The sequence below is a fragment of the Bactrocera oleae genome, chromosome 4 (genome assembly GCF_042242935.1).
Source record: "Bactrocera oleae isolate idBacOlea1 chromosome 4, idBacOlea1, whole genome shotgun sequence".
In the NCBI taxonomy this organism is placed as follows: Eukaryota; Metazoa; Arthropoda; class Insecta; order Diptera; family Tephritidae; genus Bactrocera; species Bactrocera oleae.
In genome coordinates, this window is record NC_091538.1 from 60,059,024 (window position 1) to 60,078,620 (window position 19,597).

Here is a 19,597-nt window from a genome sequence, read left to right on the forward strand (position 1 = left end):
AAACCGGTCATGAGGGAAAGAAGAAACAAAAAGAGCGACTAAAATGAGCGAGCGCAGAGTTAAGAGAGGTAAGAGTATAAAGGATGTAGACAGCGCAAGTCTTGGCGGTGAGGCGCGATAAGAATGCAATGTTGCTCTGCTTTTGAGGCCATTTGCGCACGTTTATGGAGTTTGCGAATTGCATTGAATGGTGTCTTCTGTGCGCGACTTTGCGTAGCCAGCGAACACCGCCAACGATGACCGTATTTCCGTTACGGTTCAGTGCTGTTGCAAGCAGCATTCGGCATGTGCAACTAGTTCGTTGCATTTTTTGTTGTTTTTATCGAGTTGAGGTCTCGGTGCATTGCCGCTGGCGACACTTAGTCGCCATTGTTTTTGTGCGCGCCAAAGTACGTTTGGCGTCAAGTGAGTTAATACGTGAATGGAGTCAAGCGATAGCAACAACAGCAATAACAACGTTGTCTTTGCGAGCGACATTCATTTATTGCGAAGGGAGGCTTGGCTTTTGCAAGCATAAAGCAATGCAAACGCAACCTCATTTATTAATATGTGTTCATGTGTGTATGTATGTATGTGTTCGCACAGGTGTTGGTGTGCCTGATCAACTTGCCGGGCAATTGCGCCAAATCAGCAGGTGGTGGGTCACAATGCTTTGCGTTTGCGCACACAGAAATATACTTTACGTCTGTGTCAGAGTGGGCGTGTATGTGTGTATTTGTATGTATATACGACTGTAAATATATACGAGAGACGTTCGATAGTCCATTGAATCTGTGTTATATATAATCTGATCAAATTTGACTTAGACTGATCTATTTAAAGTGCTGCTTGCGAAGAAATTGTTGAAAATGTTGCTGAAGTTATTACGATACCAAGAAACATGTGTACCAAGTTTCATAAGGATATCTCAATTTTTACTCAAGTTACAGCTTGCACAGACGGACAGACAGTCCGCCGGATTTCAAGTCGTCTTTTCATGCTCATCATTTATATATACATAACCCTATATCTAACTCGATTAGTTTTAGGTAATACAAACAACCGTTAAGTGAACAAAAAATTATACTCTGTAGCAACAGGTTGCGAGAGTATAAAAAGTGCTTGAAAATCGATGTGTTTACATAAAAGAGATAGCAGAGAACCCCAACATCTCTTCTCTTGTGGATCAACTCAACACATTTTGGTTAACGTTTTGGGTATGAAGCGTTGACTATGAAGCGTGTCATACTGGACTCACACCAAAGACTTGACTCTTTTGCGAGAACGATGTTGAGAAGAGTTCACCAAAGAGATGCTTGAAAACGTAGCTGAGTAACCTACTTTCATCAAACTGGTCACGAGACGTGGGTTTATAAATATATTTTGTCGAAACTGTCTAACAATCCAAGCCGAGGCTTATAAAAAGTATATGGAAAATTGCATTAAGCATTGCTATGCATGTATTGTCTCTGGGACATAATTTGAAGGCGATAATAAAGATTTGTATTAAAATTCGTGAAAGTGTATTTTTAGGTTCGAATTAAATTTGAACAGATGGCAATTAAGATGAAACTTACCAAGAGACAGTACTTTTATATGAATTTGTGAGACGAAAATCGTTAAACCCTGAATATCGAAAATACGATCTTCTGACCGAAAAAAAGATCCTGAGAATTATAAAAATGTTCTTTGATACCTCTTTAAAGCCGTCGACTTTGTTTAAGAAGACATACCAGATAGACCCATATGAGATGATAGATATATTCAGAAATCGAAAAAATCAACCCAAATGAACCGAAAGGTCTTCAAAAAATTTAATGATAAGTTGCGTATGTTTAATTAATCTGCGTCTTAATTTACTTTGATACTGCTGGTTTTGATATCATATAGAAAGTTATTTTATAATTCTGAATAGAAAAAAAAGGAAATTTTAGGAAAATTCTACGACAATCGTGGAACCTATTGGGGAACCGTTTGACGTCCACTTCGATCGAGAAAACCACAAGACAGCTAGCAATGGCAATATAAAAGACATAGCTGACCCCAAACTACTTGTCTAGAACTAATAGTAGCGACTACATTTACCCTCACCTATAATAACCCTACGAACTTCTGTTATTAAGAATACTTTGTCTATATAGACAATCTTAATCTTAAAAAGACTTGTATGCTGCAGCTATTTAACTCTCCATCATCCCTAAGAATTCTTATTACAGGATGGAATCAAAAAAAGTAAGCGCTCAAAACTAAAGAAGCATGAAAAGAAACTACTTTTTTGCGCAGATATTTTTTAATACAAAAGATCGATTTTATACGAATTGCCTCGTATATACTTAAATACATATTTCCATTCATACAAATCTACACAACTAAAGCTCAGATTGCAGCTGCAAGCAGATTTTTGTCTCGCTTGTAGGCTGCCGACTTACTTTTTGTTGTATTTGTAGATCCCACAACGATATCCTTGAGATACTTGATTGCCAGATATTTACGTACATATATACAAACATGAGTATGAAATATTGGTCGCGACAGCTGCAAGAAAGCGTAATGGAGACCCGGCTGGTGCAACACCATGCAATGTGATGGCTGATTTGCATGTCTCGTACATGTTTGTAATTAAGCAGAAAAATTTTGAAAACACCTACATATATCAAACCTCAATAAGTAAAAAAAAATACAACCAATTGTTAAATTAATTTTGCTTGGAACGCGAATGAAAGGGAAACACCGAAATACTGATGCCTGAATTATTTTTTTCATAAACGATTGCTGATAATTGAGTGAGTGCTAAAGCTAGTATTTATCTCATAGGTATATATACAAATTCATACATAAATACGGGTTGTACGAGCCGGAATGCATAACGGTTTATTTATTTATAATTCGCTCACTTTTTGTTGCAAAAGATATAAATACGTGTTTATACTCCTGCCACATGTTGCTACAGAGTATAATAGTTTTGTTCACCTAACGGTTGTTTGTATCACCTAAAACTAGAGTGAGATATTGGATTTTGTATACAAATGATCAGGATAAAGAGCGGAGTTGAAATCCGGGTGCAAGTGTGTCCATCCGTCCGTGCAAGCGGTAACTTGAGTAAAAATTGAGATATTGCAATGAAAGTTGATAGACAAGTTTTTTTGTCAAAAAAGCGAAGACAAGTTCGTAGATGGGCGTAATCGGACCACTGCTACGCCGAAAAAACCAGAGACATTAAATTTTACATCCGAGATGACACAAAAGGGCTTTTTAGGAGCAAGGGTCAAAATTGAACAATGGGCGTGGCAGCGCACACATTTAGGTGAAATCACATATCACCAAACCTACCTAGATTATTTTGACATTCCCATATAACAGTGTGAAAATGAGTGAAATGGAACAGTAACCACGTCTATTTCCCATAAAACACAACTTTATATCCAATCTGATTTTTTCACCTTCAATTATACAGATCAAGCACTAATTAATTTTCCTTTAATCTATGCCATCACAGGTCGAAAAATAGTCATAACCGGAATTTAACTATTCAAGCCCCCAGATACCGGAAATGTGGACCCCAGAGCATATGACTGACTTTTGGCCGAAAATAGCGATCAATTTGTTAGATATATAATAGAGAATCGGAGTATTTGTTTTTTTTTAAATAATAATATACCCTTATGTCAAAAACGTGGTTCAGTCGGATCAATACTTCCCTTAGCCCCCATATACCTAATATAAATGTTTTCGAACTTTCAGTTGACTTTATAACACATATATCGACCAATATGCTAGTTATTTTAATGAAATTGAAAAAGCGTATTTTTCTAAGAGCAGTATATCTTTGTGCCTAAAATGTATAAAATCGGATCCTAAAATGCAAAAATTTTCCTTAGGCTCGCTAAAACTAATATTCACGATTTTGAAATGTCCGGCTAACTTTACTCCATAAGTATGCTTATAAAAAGTTCTCCAGTAAACTTGAGCATTGTCAAAAATTTGTGTAATAGAAGAGCTTTCTATGCCTCCTATGATGTTCGGTTAGACCGAAATTAGCTCTTCCTTACTTGTTTATTTTACTTTTTTACCAGTTTTTGTTATTATTAATTTACTTCAAACTCAATATTTATTTCGTACCCTATTAATTTTTAGTGTTGTTTTTGTTGTGTTTTGTTTTTTTCACACCCAACTTTTATAAACTTTCCGCTTTATTGTTTACTTGCGAGTGCAAAGTATTTTAATTGTCATGCAAATATTTAAATGTGGGTTGGGAGTGCGCGAAGTGTGGAGAATTGCATTTGGTCAGTTTTGAAGGTCAATTTGTTTTTATTTCCAATATTTTATTGCTATATATTTTCTATATGCATTTCGCTTTGCGTCATTGTTTGTTTGTTTTATAAATTAAGTTGATTAATTGCTAGAAATTTACTGGTAAGTTATTTCGTACAAAAAGTATTCATTATTATATATCTAGTACATGTACATATAGTGTATGTATGTTTATATGGTATATACCACTCAATACGATAATTGAGTTTTCAGACTGCAAATAGAATCATAAAACAAATTCATTTACGACTTTTGTTAAACTATCAGGTTGTCATAGCTTTTGGTGTTCGATTCGTCACTTCTCTGCTCGCTCTGAGCGCGGCTCACACTCTCTTCACGAAAGACATACATAACGTAACGAAATTAATAACAGAATTGAATATAATGTTTCAACTATTTATTTATTCTATTTCGATTTGCTTATGTCAGTTTATCGTATTTATACCAGTTGTTTGTTCGATTCACAACATTATTATTCAACTCATTAAATTAAGTCCGATAATGCAGAATTAAGCTCAGATAAATGCAAAATCGATTTTTTTAGCGACTTTAAGACAATTTCCTACATTAAGTGCCTGCCTGCAATGAATAACAATGTATATAAATTTGAAAATTTATAAATACACAATCTTTTAATTTCTTTTCGAAAAAGAGCGTCATTCAAAAAACTTATTTTGACCGGGGCAACAAAATCACACCAATAATTTCATAATCTTTTTTAAAGTTATTGGCAATTTTAAACATCATAGATATAGAAACATTAAAACCGATTAGGTTTAAATGGTTTAGAGTTGAAGATAGTATTATTTTTTTTGATAGTTGCCACCTTTTCGAAAATTTTAATGCAATTAGAGGTACAAGTTAAACGAATGATTGCAATATAGATCTTAAACAAAAGAGATTAAAAAGAGAGTGCCAACAATTGAAAATATATTTTGTGAAGTGTTGCCACCTTATAAAAAATGTTTCGAACAAAGTAAATAAGATATACGAATCATTATAAATATGTTACCAAAAGCGGTTTAAAAATAGTTCATGTTTTATGTGGGGTTGCCACCTATTTAAAAATCTTTATAAAATAAATGAAATATTGTAGTATGGACAGCAAACTAAACAGCTTTAAGAAAGATGAGAAAGATAGGTGTCACTTTTTATAAGGGTTGCCATCTGTTTTAAAAATTAAACCAAAACAAGTTGTTAAAATAAACGGAATATTACACTATAGCTAACAAACTAAAAGTATTTAAATAAATTTTAATGCACAAAAAATCATAAATATGAATTTTTTTTCTGCAGAATTTTGAACTACAACAAAACTTTCGCTCTAATTTTTTAACAACAAATGCTTAAATCAAGAATATATAACTTTTTATAAAATTATTTTTAATAAAATTAGAAAAAATAATTCTTGCCTGTTAGAAAAACTAATTGAGTTGTTGTTAATATTCAAAATATTCTAATTAATTCTCAAGAGCCAAGCATCAAATAAAAGTTCGAAAATATAAAACAAAGCAGAATACATAACACAGTATAAATATAAAGACCAGATTATAATATTTAGGTATATGTATACAAAATTTCAATACAGACCCTGAGCCGTCAAAAATGAAAACGAAATGAAAAAGGTGAAATATTTTTTGCCCAAATTCTACACTTCGAATCTTTGGTTGTTTCCCGAGCAACAGGATTCAAACAATATACAGAAATTGCAAAGCGAAAATTCACAATAAAAAAAACAACAAAACAAAAACAAAAAAAAATCACAATAACATCAACAAATGGCATATTGAAATTTTTGCGCGCACAAGTTGGCCAAAGCGCTATATTTTATCCAAGCAATTTCAGCTGTCGAGCCAAGTGTAGCCACGTTCACGCTTTCCACCAAAACAACATTCATAAAGGCACGGAGATACACCAAATACATATGTATGTGCATGCACATATATATTTTTATACAAAAACACGCCACGCTTGCAAATAATTAAGAAGAAAAATTGTGTGTTTTCACATATTATTGCATACTTTTGCGCGCTGGCAGCCTCGTAAATTAAATGCAAATTTAGTTTTCTAAAAATAAAAACCCGAAAATCCCGCTAGCTGGCTATTTTTGCTCGCGCTTGACGCAGTGCTTACTCAATTTCACTTCAAATAATAATTTCTGTATTTTTTTATTTTTAAAATTTTTATATTTTATTAATTTTTTCACTTCTTTAATTATTTGAAAAATGTTGTTTAAGTCACTTTTGTTTTTGTGCGCCGTGACGCCACTTGGAATTGTTTGCTTACATCCACCCGCACATAATTTGTTCTTGAGCGGAAAAATGGATATTTAATGTCAGTGTCAATGCGTGGGCGCCAACTCATCCGCCACAGCTGTGCCAAGAATCCAACATTCCGAACACTCTTACTAATTGCCTCGTATTTTCCTTAACGAACTAAGCTAAACAATAATTTTTGACCTATTTTTAAACACAGTGCAATAAATGATTTGAAAATATTTTTATTTCTCTTTTTCTTCTACTTCTTCTCTTTTTCCGCAGAAACAACAGTAAATTCACGCAAATCGGCGTTGGAGAATGCGCGCGAGCGGCTCAAAGGTAAGTCCACAGGGCGATTTGTTGGCACACGAAATGTGAGAAAAGAATAAACATACTTAAATTTGCCAAAATTAAATAATTAATATCATTATTTGTTTAATTGATTAAGTGAGATGAGGGCAATATATAATATATCTCAATTAAAAATTAAAAAAGAATTTAAAAGAAATCAAAAAAAAAATTGTGAAAATCAAGTATGGAAGAGCTAATTTCGGGTGGTAGTGTAATAGGTATGAAATTCAAGATACGCTTAAATATATATGTAAAAAACAAATATAATATTAGGCGATTAAACCGACAATTCGTTTCCACGGTATTTAATTCTTCAAAGGACTGGAGCTAATAAGGCTCGCCCACATTTTAGTAAAATATTCAACGTTGCTATAATAACAATAACAAAATTTAATGCAATCTCTATTTTGGTAAATTTCGGTACATAGCCTCATCTAATATAAGTTATAGCTTCATAAGGTTACCTCTCTTAAAGCCGCTGCAGCAGCCGTTACAAAGTACACCAAGCAAACAGAAATCTATAGACTTTTTATGTGGTTGTATTCGGGTATGTGAAAAAATTTCATCAATTATACGAAAAGTAAACATGGTGAATGGTTCGACCGTTTTTAATATACTATGCAAAGCATATTTGAGATTGCTCATGTTTTTCTGGAAAAATTTTAAGGCTATGGATGGTCTAATTCAATTTTCGAACTTATCCAGCTGTAAGACATATTTATTTTTGGACCGTTTCAGTTTTCTGTTTCAAAAAGTTATAGAGCACATTTTACAGTCTTAAGTGATACATTTATTTAATAAGTGGGTCTGGTTTTCGGCTGGCTTACCAATTGTCATACTATATATAAAATTTTGAAACAGAAAAACTCAAATAGTTTATGATGTGTGCCCTTTTCAAGAAATTTGATATAAATTATTTGCTAAGGCAACGCAACAATCTCTGAATATATTGTTCAGAACGGACCTCTATAGCACATAACCGCTATACAAATTGACCGATCAAAATCACTATAAAGATATTTTAATGGCGTTTTATGCTATAAGAAATACATCAGTGAAGGGTATTCAAGCTTCGGTGCAGCCAATGTTAACGTTTTTTCTTGTTTTTGTTTGATTATAACACACTGTATGAACCACCCTGTAGACTGTTTTAACTCTATATAATTTGCTTATTGCAATATGCCTTACACCCCAATGAATTTTCGCAAAAATATTACATGCACATACTTGTTTAATATTTGTTTGTTAATAATAATTGAAACATAAATTCATACATATATATATAATTATTTATATATTTCAGTGTAATTAATCATATTATATCGACAACTTTCATCAAAGATAAATTTATTACAAATTTTTGCCAATATAACCGAGAATACTATTTCTGGTTACATGCTAATATATACAATATTGTTATACATAAGGGTGAGCCAAAAAACTAAACTATCGAAGTTATAGGTCAAAATGAACATATAGTTATACAAAGAAAAAAATAGCCGTGCTAGTGAGGATTTTTTGCTTAATTTCCAAGGGTTTCGGCGAGCATTCAAAATTTTTTATTTGAATAACATGTAAAAAATATTTTTTTATAAAAAATAACATGACTTTGAAATCGTTTAGAATACAATTTTTTATATCGCGGACTCTTATAGAATTTCTTAAAAATCTATTTCGGGACGATTTTTTTCAATTCCAAAATGTCGATAGTATAAAAAAGCTTTGAGAAGTAAAAAAAAAATTCAAAATATACAGTTTTAGTGTTTTTTGATTAAAAATTGTTATATTTAGTAAACAAAACCTATACTCAAATAAAATTAAAAAGTTAAATAATAACATTTAAAATCTACATTTATTAGAAAAAGTTATTATATTCATTAATTAATTACTTATTGCATTAAACATTTATGCAATGTATTTTTTAATTTTTTAACTTTTCATGCTTTTAAATATACGAGTTTTTGACTTAAAAAAAAACATCAGGTAATTTTTTGGAAACGTATGCAAAAATTCGATGTAAAAAATATTAACTGTTTTATGGAAATAGATTTTTTCACTTATTTTTCAAATGGTAATCTCTAAATGCTCACCGACACCTGTTAAAATTAAGTTAAAATTTCCCTTGCAAAAGATTTTTTTTCTCTGTATATGGGTTATTTTTAACCCATAAATTCGATAGGTCAATTTCCTGGCTTACCCTAAAATCAGCACATACTAATATATTTTACGTTTTAGGATTAAATTAGCCTTACATATTATATTTGTAAGCCCGCGCAACTTGTTTAACAGTGTACAATAGTTGTATGCCTTGTCTTCTAATTGTTTTATTTTATGTATCGCAAAAATTATTTAAGCAATCTCTACCTAGCTAGCTAGTAACCATAATGGGGTGAAATTAGCAAAAATCACGTTTACTGCCCATATAAAATCTGTTTGCATGTCATTCTTTGATATCATAATGGATAACTCGAGCATCAATAAGAATGTCGAAACAGAACTCAGAACTTGCAAATAGTACTCTTGTTGAGTGACAACTCTCTTGGAAAATGATTGAAATCAGCTCAAATCATTCCTTAACTCTCATATGATGACTAATCTAAGTACCGCTAGTAAGTATACGTCATTTTGTATTGATTAATATAGATATTTAAGTCTTAAGCTGAATATATAAGTAAGTACTAGACTAGTAATAAGACTATTAGACTAGGTGCGCATGTCAACTGTAACATTTCTAAACTTCAAGCAAAAAATCACACTTGCTTGACAAATACCCCGAAAAATCAGTATTGAATAATATCGAATATGAAATATTCGACTACACTAGAATTTAGCGCTACCTTACATGTCTACAGCTAACTTATATGTGGGTAAATATGCAATTAAACACATGAGTGAAATTATATGGAAATATAAGTTTCACTTTGGCCTGCAGGACTGTACTTAATATCAGTTTGTTATCGATAAAAGTGACAGTTATCATGAAATGCACAAACATGCACACGCTACAGGTCATAAAATGACAACAACAATAAAAGCAAGTAGATATCAATTAAATGAATAATAGTACTATATGTATATTTCGGCAGAAATTTTAGAAAATTTTTGTATATATATTTATATAGATATGTACAATATACATATGTACGATTTAAGTATATATGTTGGTATGTATTTAAATACCATAAGGATGCTTTGAGTGCTTATATGTATTCTTTCAAACTCCTGACCTTAACATGGCAGCAAATGGTATTAGAATACATAGCTGCACTCAGCTATTTTAATTAATAAACGGTATGATAATTAATTACCGACCTATTTATATACACATATGTATATGAATATAGATATAAATTTTGAAATTATTTCCGAAGTAAAATCTCGATAATAGTCTTACATTCCTTGTTATTAGCTAATATTATAAATTAGCATGTTTCCATGCCAACAACAAACCGACAATTTCCCATAAAACCAATAAAAGTAATGTACAAGTATGTATGTATGAATTGCAATGTAAACACACAGCCAAAGCACTTCGCTGTTGCTATTGTTGTTGTTGTTCGCAAAATCGAAAATGTAAAGCTATTAGAAATTCTTGTGAAAAATTGAACCTACGCTAGGAAATACAAATTAATTGCATAAATTCCAATGCAGACAGCCATCCCCACCCACTCTTCAACCACCGGCACATTTTGAAGGTCGACACGTCATCGCAAAATGAAAAAATACACACACAAACATGAACGAACACAAACGTATGTGGTTCGCGCCACTTAACGGTTGGCATGCGAGCGCAGCGTGTTGGTGGCAAATATTTGTAACAGTACTTGTCTTTCTCACATATAAAGGGGCGTGGAAGGCAGACAGTGATTCCAGGTGTTTCGCGAAATTAACGGTATGCAATATATACAAGTACGGTATAAAAGTATATGTGTATGTGTTGAAGGAAACAAAAGTAATATTGTCTTTTTGTCATGTTTTTTTTTTACCGAGGTTTAGATGATTTAGTGCATGTGTGAAGCTTATACATATATATATATATATAGTGTCGATAATAAATATAGCATAACTTATATCTTGTTATTATTTTTTTGAAGGCTTCTAACTTTTCCAAATTTTTTTCTTGCAAGCAGAACGAAGAGTTCTTAAGCATATTCTTGAGAATTAAGAATCTTAGAGGCAAAAATAAAAGCACTGACTTCTATTTTTTGTTTGAGAAATTATCTCTTTTACATTTGTTGAACTCGTACAAAAAGCATTTAATTGCTTAAACAAATTTTGAGCAAAAATTTCTTGGACGACCAAAAGCAAGACTATGTTGTATGCTGCTAGAGATCCGTAGATTATTTAAAATACTTAATATATTATTAGAGCCCCTACAGCAGAAGTGTTGGACAGTGCTGATGTTTCCTAATGCGGCGAAATCAATAGCACAATGACTCTAAACTTAGGTGGCCATACTTTTTCGGCAAAATCCGGGACGGTTTTTTTTCGTCATCGATTTTTTCCATATTATAATTCACTGAAAATGCGACACATAATAGGTGTTAAGTCCGGGATGGCGGGGACCCTTAACTCGGAATCCGAACTACCCCGGCCAAACCGGGACGAATGGTCAGCTAACTCTAAACATACCCGTCAAAAATCTAAAAAAAAATGGGCAATCGATTTCATGCTGTAAAATGAGCTATATATATAATAATAAACCGATTGATAATATATGGAATGAAGTGAAAAAAATTTTTAATTTTGGAAACACCAATAACCATATGGGTTTGTTCAAGATTAGTAAAAGTAAAATTTTTAGAAACAATAAAAAAAGTTAACTTCAGCGTCACCGAAACAATAATATCCTTCACAGGTGCATTTATACAGCGATCCCCACTAAAACCCAAAAAAATTTCCATAAACTTAAATGTTAATTTTGTAGCTGTAGTTGAATTCTATTTTCAGTTTATTGAATAAAAAATAATTAGGTGGAAATAAAGAGTCGTAGACAATGAAATCAAATAACCCATCATAGTGCTATAATTTCTCCCGACACTATCTCGTATTTACGTGAACTTCTGCCAAGTAAATTTTTTTTTAAATACTACAGTGTTACTCACCTACTTATGTACAGATGTTTTTAGTGTTTTTCTACAGCATTTCGATACCGTTACGTAGCCGATGTGATGAAATGACACTAAAAATAAAATAAATCACTCATTAGCTTATTGCTAGTGTGATTACTACTTAATGATATATAAAAATACAATCGAAATGTATAAATACTTTTAATTGGCAACCAATTTTTTGGCTAATTTTCTCAGTTAAATGTCGAAAACTTTAATTATAGTTTTAAAAGTAATACGACAAATGAAAATAAAGCAAACAGTGCTGAAATTTTAATTTAAGTATAATATAAGTATAAATACCCGATAAAATTAAATCTTATTACGATAACTCATATAAACACCGATAACATATGGTATAAAAAAATATTTATAGTAGAAAATGTGGACCAATTTTATACTTCTATTTTGTTAAAAAGGAGAAAAACGTTAACATCGGCTGCTATAATGGTCCGACCTAAATAATTTCTTCGGAGATTGTAGCATTCTCTTCAGCAATAATCTGTGCCATATTTCGTGAAGATATCTTGTTAAATGAAAAAGTTTTTCGTGCAAGAACTTGATTTGAATCGATCAGTTTCTATGGCATCGGCGGTTTCGAGAAATGAGCAGCTTATTCGGTAGAATAATACGTGTGCAAAATTTCAGATCGATATCTGAAAAACCAAGGAACAAGTCCGTGTATATACAGACAAACATACAGACAGTTGGCCATTACTAAATCAGTTCAGCTTGCTGGTCCTATTCATATTATATATACTTATGGGGGTCACCCACTTATATCACTTTATGGAGTCTCCCAGCTTTCTATCTGGGGGTTACAGACCTTACAGCAAACTTAATATATCCCACTCGGGTTATTGTCTTAGTAATTTCAATAATATATCTTAAATATTGACCAATATATGCAATATTAAATCAAATATAGGAATATATATTTCCTCACCTAATTGTACCGCGTTCCGTTCATTGTGGCAGGTGGCATATTGTCAACGAAAGAGATGAAAATTAATATATTTGGTATAGGGGAACTATAGAGGGACATCAACCGATCTTAATGCTTGTAAAGTAAAGCCGATAGGACTGAGTTTTGACAAGTTAGAGAATGTAATCAAATTCAATATTCATAATGTCTTTCTATGGATAGTAGGAGTAGTCGGTTACGCTATTTCCCATTTTTGAACGGTGAGAATGGGTTATGAGAACGCTATACATTGATTGATTTTGATTGATTTGTGGTCCGGTTTTTATTCTTGATTCATATGAAATAATAAAAACTCTTCCCATTTTTTCTTTAGTGGAGCTCTACTTCGAATTTCTCCTTCGTAACCTACCGAATTATAAAAGTTTGAATCTATATGATTCAAATCATTTTTGTATGTGATCCAAAATATTCGAACCAAGTCAGTGCTTTCAAAGGCAAATAAATATAAAAACAGACATAAATTGTAGAATGAGAGATTAGAGCAGTGCTTCTCAATTGCTAGCTATTAACAGTAAGTGAAGTTCACGCAGGAAGAGAAAAGCTAAAAACCTACAGAAGAAAGCAAAGGTGGGAACGTCAGAAGTTGAGAGAGCTAGGGGTAAAATTTTTGTTAGAGTGTAAAAGAAAGAAATCGACAAAAAAAAAAGCAAAGAAAAGGAATAGGAAAACATAAAGAAAGAGGACATATAATATAAAATAAATAATTAAAATTATTCTTAGAACAGAAAGTGGCCAACAAACGATGTGAAGTATCTAAAAAATAAGCTAGCGAAACTTTCAATTTTCTAAACATTCGAACTTCATAATTAAATGTGGCATATATATACATAAAGAAGCTTAGGGAAATTGTATTAACTAAATTACTCAATCTATCAAGAAGCCTGTGGGAAAGATGTACAAAATATTGACTTCGGCTCTGTATTATAGAATATTAATATCTTAAGGGGTTACACATATGTATGTACTTGTGAATTTCAAAAAAATCGATATTTTATTTTGCACATATATCGAAAGTATATACACATATTAATGAATATTTTCCGAAAATTTTAAGTTGATCAACATAGTCAGGTTAACAAGTATGAACGTATTTGCAATAACTTTTAAACTTATGGAATCGGCTTCCAAAACCACCAGCGATACCACTGAAGATGTTTAAGAAAATACTTAAGGAAACTTTCAGTACCGATCAAAATTCTACCTAAAACACAATTCATTTATAAACAGAGGAGAATCCCTGGAAAACCCCTGCAAATTACGAACAATTACTTCCCGTTTAGGGAGATTCCTTGGTAAAACCCATGCTCCCTTCATTTGCACTCGTAATTACGGACATTCAATGGAATACTCAACTCAAATACAATGTACACAAATAAACACAATAAATTCTGTATAAAAGGGGATTCCTAGGTAAAACCCAGAAAGCAATAAAGAGCCAGCGATATCGACAGCAAAGACCTTGTAACAAGTGCACTATGTGCACAGGTAAACATACAAACAAAGAGGAATGCGCGTATGCGAGTGTGTGTGAATACATTTGCGCTAAAACGCGCTGACCTCAAGCACTTGACCCGAACCCGCCTAGTGCAGCTCACATATACACAAACGCACGCGCAAACTCGCTTACAGTATGCCACAAAGCATTGTTAATCCATTTAACGTCAACAAGCAGGCTGCAATAACAACAAAGCAGCCAAGCAATTTACTATAGCACACATACACAAACGTATATATGTAAAGACAATGCTAAGAACATAAGGAAAAAGAAGAAGCGCAAAATGTGTTAAGTGCACTTAGCCCTTTTTACCTGCTCGCCAAAGGTGCTGAAGAGCAGCGTGAAGCGTTAATAAAATAAGCCAAATACAAATTATATGGAATTTTGTGGCGGCAAAGTGTGAGGGGCCAGTGACACCGCTAGGTAGTTGCATGCAACAAGGTACTTGACAGTTATTCAAGTGTGTTTACCTTCATCTGCGCAACTATCTTTTTCGGAGAGGTGTTAAAAACGGTGCTCATCGGCTCTTGGCTAAGGGTGAGTTATTTTAATGCAAGTGCTCTTGTACGGATCGTGAGATTATCTCTTTGATATATTGATTTAACTGATGTTGGTTTTTGCTTACGTACGTACCTATAAATTTGTTTTTGTAGATAAGTACAAGAGATTGTTGTGAAAGTAACACCTCAATGCTTATCATAACAGTATTATAACATAGAGAGAGCATTTTCTACTTCTCACTCAGAGCAGAGAAGTTGACACTGTGACGGATTTTTTTTTCTACTATTGTTTGGGACTTTTGTAGTATTTTAATATCTGGTCTAGGGACTTGTAAGCTTTATTTTATTCTCGCTGACATAGTCGTAGTATCAGCGCAAGCTTTACTGCGCCAAAACTATATTTCGAATGCAAAATGAGCTATTCGTGATCTGTATGAATCTACTTCCAAATTTTCTACTTCAATTCCTCGACACTTTCTTCAACTAGAGTGTGAAACTTGCGGTTTACTGAGATTTCGATACAAGCTCTGTTTATTTGGATTTTTTGAAGTAACATGTGGGCCTCAACGAAATTTTTCTTTCTGAAAAGAAAAACTAAATTCTAAATTTCATCCACAAATCAAAACAGACTTTATTGACAATAAGTTGTCAAACAGATTTTTGGCTCAGAAATAGTGGTGGTTCCCATCAAAGTGAAAGAGAATATTTCCTATCAAAGATTATAGCGCAGCAGGCAATGTCAGACCTACCTTTGCGAGTGTTTATGTCATGAAAATAAATTTCATAAATTCTATCAGCTATTCGGAGATAAATTAAAACTTTAAGCCCTAAAAGGGTGGAAGGAGAACTTAGTTAAGCACCTAGCAAAGAAGTATCATAAGCTTTAGAAAAAAAAGCTACAGAGCCCTTAACCACTTTTAAAGAAATCAGCTCTTTCAATTCAGTAAGAGCCAGAGTCTATTATCTTTTAAATAAACGTCTTCTTACTGCATAAAGTATTGTAAATAATTTTGAGTTCATAGTTTATCTTCTTCTAGTAGTACCAGCACAAGATATTTTACACAAACAAAAATAAAAGTATAATATCAAGAACTTGCCTGAGATAAGCCCGAAGCCCGTATATCCACTTAGAACACTAACCTCAGGATTGTGTTCGCCCAGATAAGATGATTCACAGCATGTGCTCACGAAAAAAATATTTTTAAGTAATCAAATTTCTTCGATATCTTTCAAAAATTCTTGAAAATACTTGGAATCTTCGGAGTAAGCTTTCTCAGTTGCTTTATGACAGTAGAAGTCAATCATTTCAGCCAATATTTCCAGTACCGTAGGAGATACATTTTTGATATGAGGTAAATGCACGTTAAACTAGAGTAAGATTGTTCCAATTTTATTTTAAAGGTTAGTACTTCTAAGAGCCTCGCATATAGCTTATAACTATCCCTGTTACGATTATAATATTCTACTAAGCAGAGCACTTAATTCGCATTGTATTCACAATTTTCACAAGGTCAAGGAAAACTGGATATATAAAGGGGTTCAAGCACACGCTGAAATTTTCCTATTTTCCTAGACCACTGCGGTTTTTTCTCTGCTCACATACCGACGATAATATGTGGACGAGGTAAAGTCGCTGAAGCAGAGGCGCAATGAGCTTTTTCACGGATGGGTCGAAGCTAGGAGGGAAGGTTGAAGAGAGAGTTTTCTACAAGGAGCTCTGCATCAATCTTAGTTTTAAGTTACCATGTTGTTTATGTAGAAGGGGCTGTTATTTGGGCAGAAGACGTACTTTCAGGGAAGTGAGCATTTACTCCGGCGAGCAGCCTTGCCCAATTCACACCGAAATAAGAACGAGTTGAATCTCCGTTATAATCTAACATTCTAGCATTAGACCTATGGGGCTCGTGTGCGCTTAGCAGCCGTTGGTCCACGGTCAGTTTCTGTGCGACTGAAAGATCCTTTTGAACTCAAATAGAATGCAGGAGATCTACTCAACTATTTGCCCTCAGCAAAGTTCATCTTGCCGCAATCGTATAAGTTCAAAATATTTTATATATAGTATGATCAACTATATAAGATATCACAGCGGACCGATATTCAGAGCTGTCCAAGTGTGATCCCTTTTTAGAATTTCTGCTTGAAATCGTGTCAGTATTTCGAGAACTCGATCATTGACGGCAGTCTGAGCTTACTTAATACATCCTCAAACTTTGCAGGTATAGTCGAGTGATAAATCACAACGGCTTAAAGGTCAACTGTAGTGACCCAGGAAGCTCAAGAAGTTGAGAATTATTCTCAAAAGGGGGAACGCTTTACTCCAATTGGGCAGAGACTATTAAATCTTTTGATTGAGACACCTATAAACACATACTCGTAGACATCTCTTCAGGAAACATAATGAAGCGCAGCGATCAATTGAAAACTCAATTTGCGCGAAATTCCAATGAATCTCCACTTCACCAATAAAAGGAAACCACAACAAAAATAACAATTTACAAGCAAGAAACATAAAATCCAATCAAATCATTAATGATTTCAGTATATTTTTTTTCTGCATGTACACAACAATAAGGTAATAAATAAACGAATAATTTATTTTCCGCCAGTGGCCACAGACAAGCGGCGCGATCAACCTGATTGTGTCGAAGCGATTGCCCAGTTTGGTCACTGATCGGCAGTGAATGCCAATGATTGGCAATAAGCAAGCAATACACTGCCATAGATATAATTGTGTATGTGTGTGCGTACGTGTGTGTGAAGGCAAACAGTTTTTAGGCGAACAAAGTTGTTAAAATGCGTGGACCAGAGGTAGAGCGCGACGACAGCAACAATATTGGCGAAGCAAGTCGAGCAACAGCTGTACGCCGCAGACGGCAACTGCATTGAATTATGCGCGCGCATGTGTGTGTGTAAAAGGCTTGTGTAGAACTGGCAAGTGCATAATAAGGAGCATGGCAACAGCTTACAAGCAACAACAATTACAACAAACACATTATCACAACGCGTCAACACAAATCGACACACGCTGAATGTGGTACAGCTTTGCGGCGGCAAAAAATGCGGCCACAGTCAATCCGCAAGCAGTCAGACAACGCGCGGCCGATAATCAACGACCCGGGCCACGGCAACAGTGCGCGCATACACAGCCGTACTTGCGCGCACATATGTAACAGCATGTGCAACACATAACTTGTTGGCGACGCAAGTCTGCGAACACAATTCCACCACCAATCTACCGTGCGCGCCCCGTACGCGCAACGTAACGCATACAAACTGAGTTAATAGAGGTGCGGCAAAAAACCGGTGAATGCGTTAAGTGTGCGCCACAATGGCGATTCCCAAAACAACAACAATACCAACAAATATTGAGATCACAAGAAAAGTTGTTATAAGCGATCAAACAAAAAGGTATTAAAAAAAACGAACATTGTCGGCAATAACACCAATTTAAGCGAACGCGCCGCGGGCAATGCACACCTCCGTCGCCAACATTTATTTACAGACACGCCAGCGCACTGACATTCCCAATAAAATGTGCGCATACATACTCACGTGCTCGGACGCACACACTTTTTACTTGCGGTCGCAGTAAAAAAAAATCAAAATAAATAAACAAATCTGAAGTCAGTCGTGCGCGCCACAAAACCGCGCCTCGCAACTTCAAGACAACTACGTAGCGGGCACAGCTTTTTCTTATTCATACACACATACAGTGTTTACGTATGTAATATAAGGATCATTGATCGGTTATAGGAAGCCAATCTGTTGATTTTTTTTGTTTTGATTTCTGTTTTAGTTTTTCTTCTTTATATCACGTTATGTGGCGCGTCATGCGCTTTATCGTTGAAACGGAAACGCACCGGCAGTCGATTTCAAAAGAAGCGCAAAAAAGATCGAACAACTGATCAATCGATTGAATGAGTTCGAACGGCTGCTCAAATAAAGTGTTGGTGCGGCTTGCCACGATTTAACATACATATACAAGTATATGTCTTGGCTGAGTGAAGGTGCGATTCAGTGAAGTAGTCACAATTGATCGGCGGCACAGCTGCCGCGTACACACTGACAACCAGCTGCGGATGAAAAATGATGGATGTCAATAGCAGTTCGTTGTCAAAGCTTCGTATAAATAAATAAATAAATGTTAGACATATGTTTGTGATGAAATTTTTTCAGATCTCTTGAATTCGATCGTTGTTGACAGAAATGAAGTGATCTGCTGTGCGAACGAAATGATCTATAGATGTGGCAATTCCTTCAGTCAGACGATGGGAGAAAGGGTCTGATGGTTCAGGGTGGTGCCCAGCTGTGTGTTTACAGTAGAAATTTGGTCGTCCAGAGATATGCTAAGAAAGAAGCGAATAGAAGATTAAAAATTCAAAATAAAAATTGTGTGACCCATAGGATTTTTTGTGTATGAGCAAAAAAAAAACAAGTAGTAGGTAATTTTATATAGTGGCAGCAAGAATGAATGAGACTAACCGCTAGTTCAATTCTATTTAGTTTGGAATATAGCCAATTACAAGATAGAAATCCTCAATAGCGAACACTTTTGAAAGCAATGCTTGCCTAATGGGACCGCAGTATTGGTTACTAAACATTTTCTC

General features: G+C 34.0%; 1 protein-coding gene and 1 long non-coding RNA gene across 3 annotated transcripts in view; both read left to right on the forward strand.

Annotated features, from left to right (window-relative positions):
• The window catches only part of shn (schnurri), a 156,393-nt gene that overhangs the window by 75,451 nt on the left and 61,345 nt on the right, over positions 1-19,597 (forward strand). For both annotated transcript variants that reach the window (XM_036357864.2, XM_036357873.2), the window contains exon 3: positions 6,831-6,887. In XM_036357864.2, coding sequence (XP_036213757.2) covers positions 6,831-6,887 — 57 coding nt within the window. The remainder of the gene's footprint in view (positions 1-6,830; positions 6,888-19,597) is intronic.
• Positions 18,507-19,347, forward strand: LOC118680007 (uncharacterized). Its single transcript, XR_004975535.2, has 2 exons — positions 18,507-19,113; positions 19,167-19,347. It is a non-coding gene; the product is annotated as an uncharacterized lncRNA (long non-coding RNA).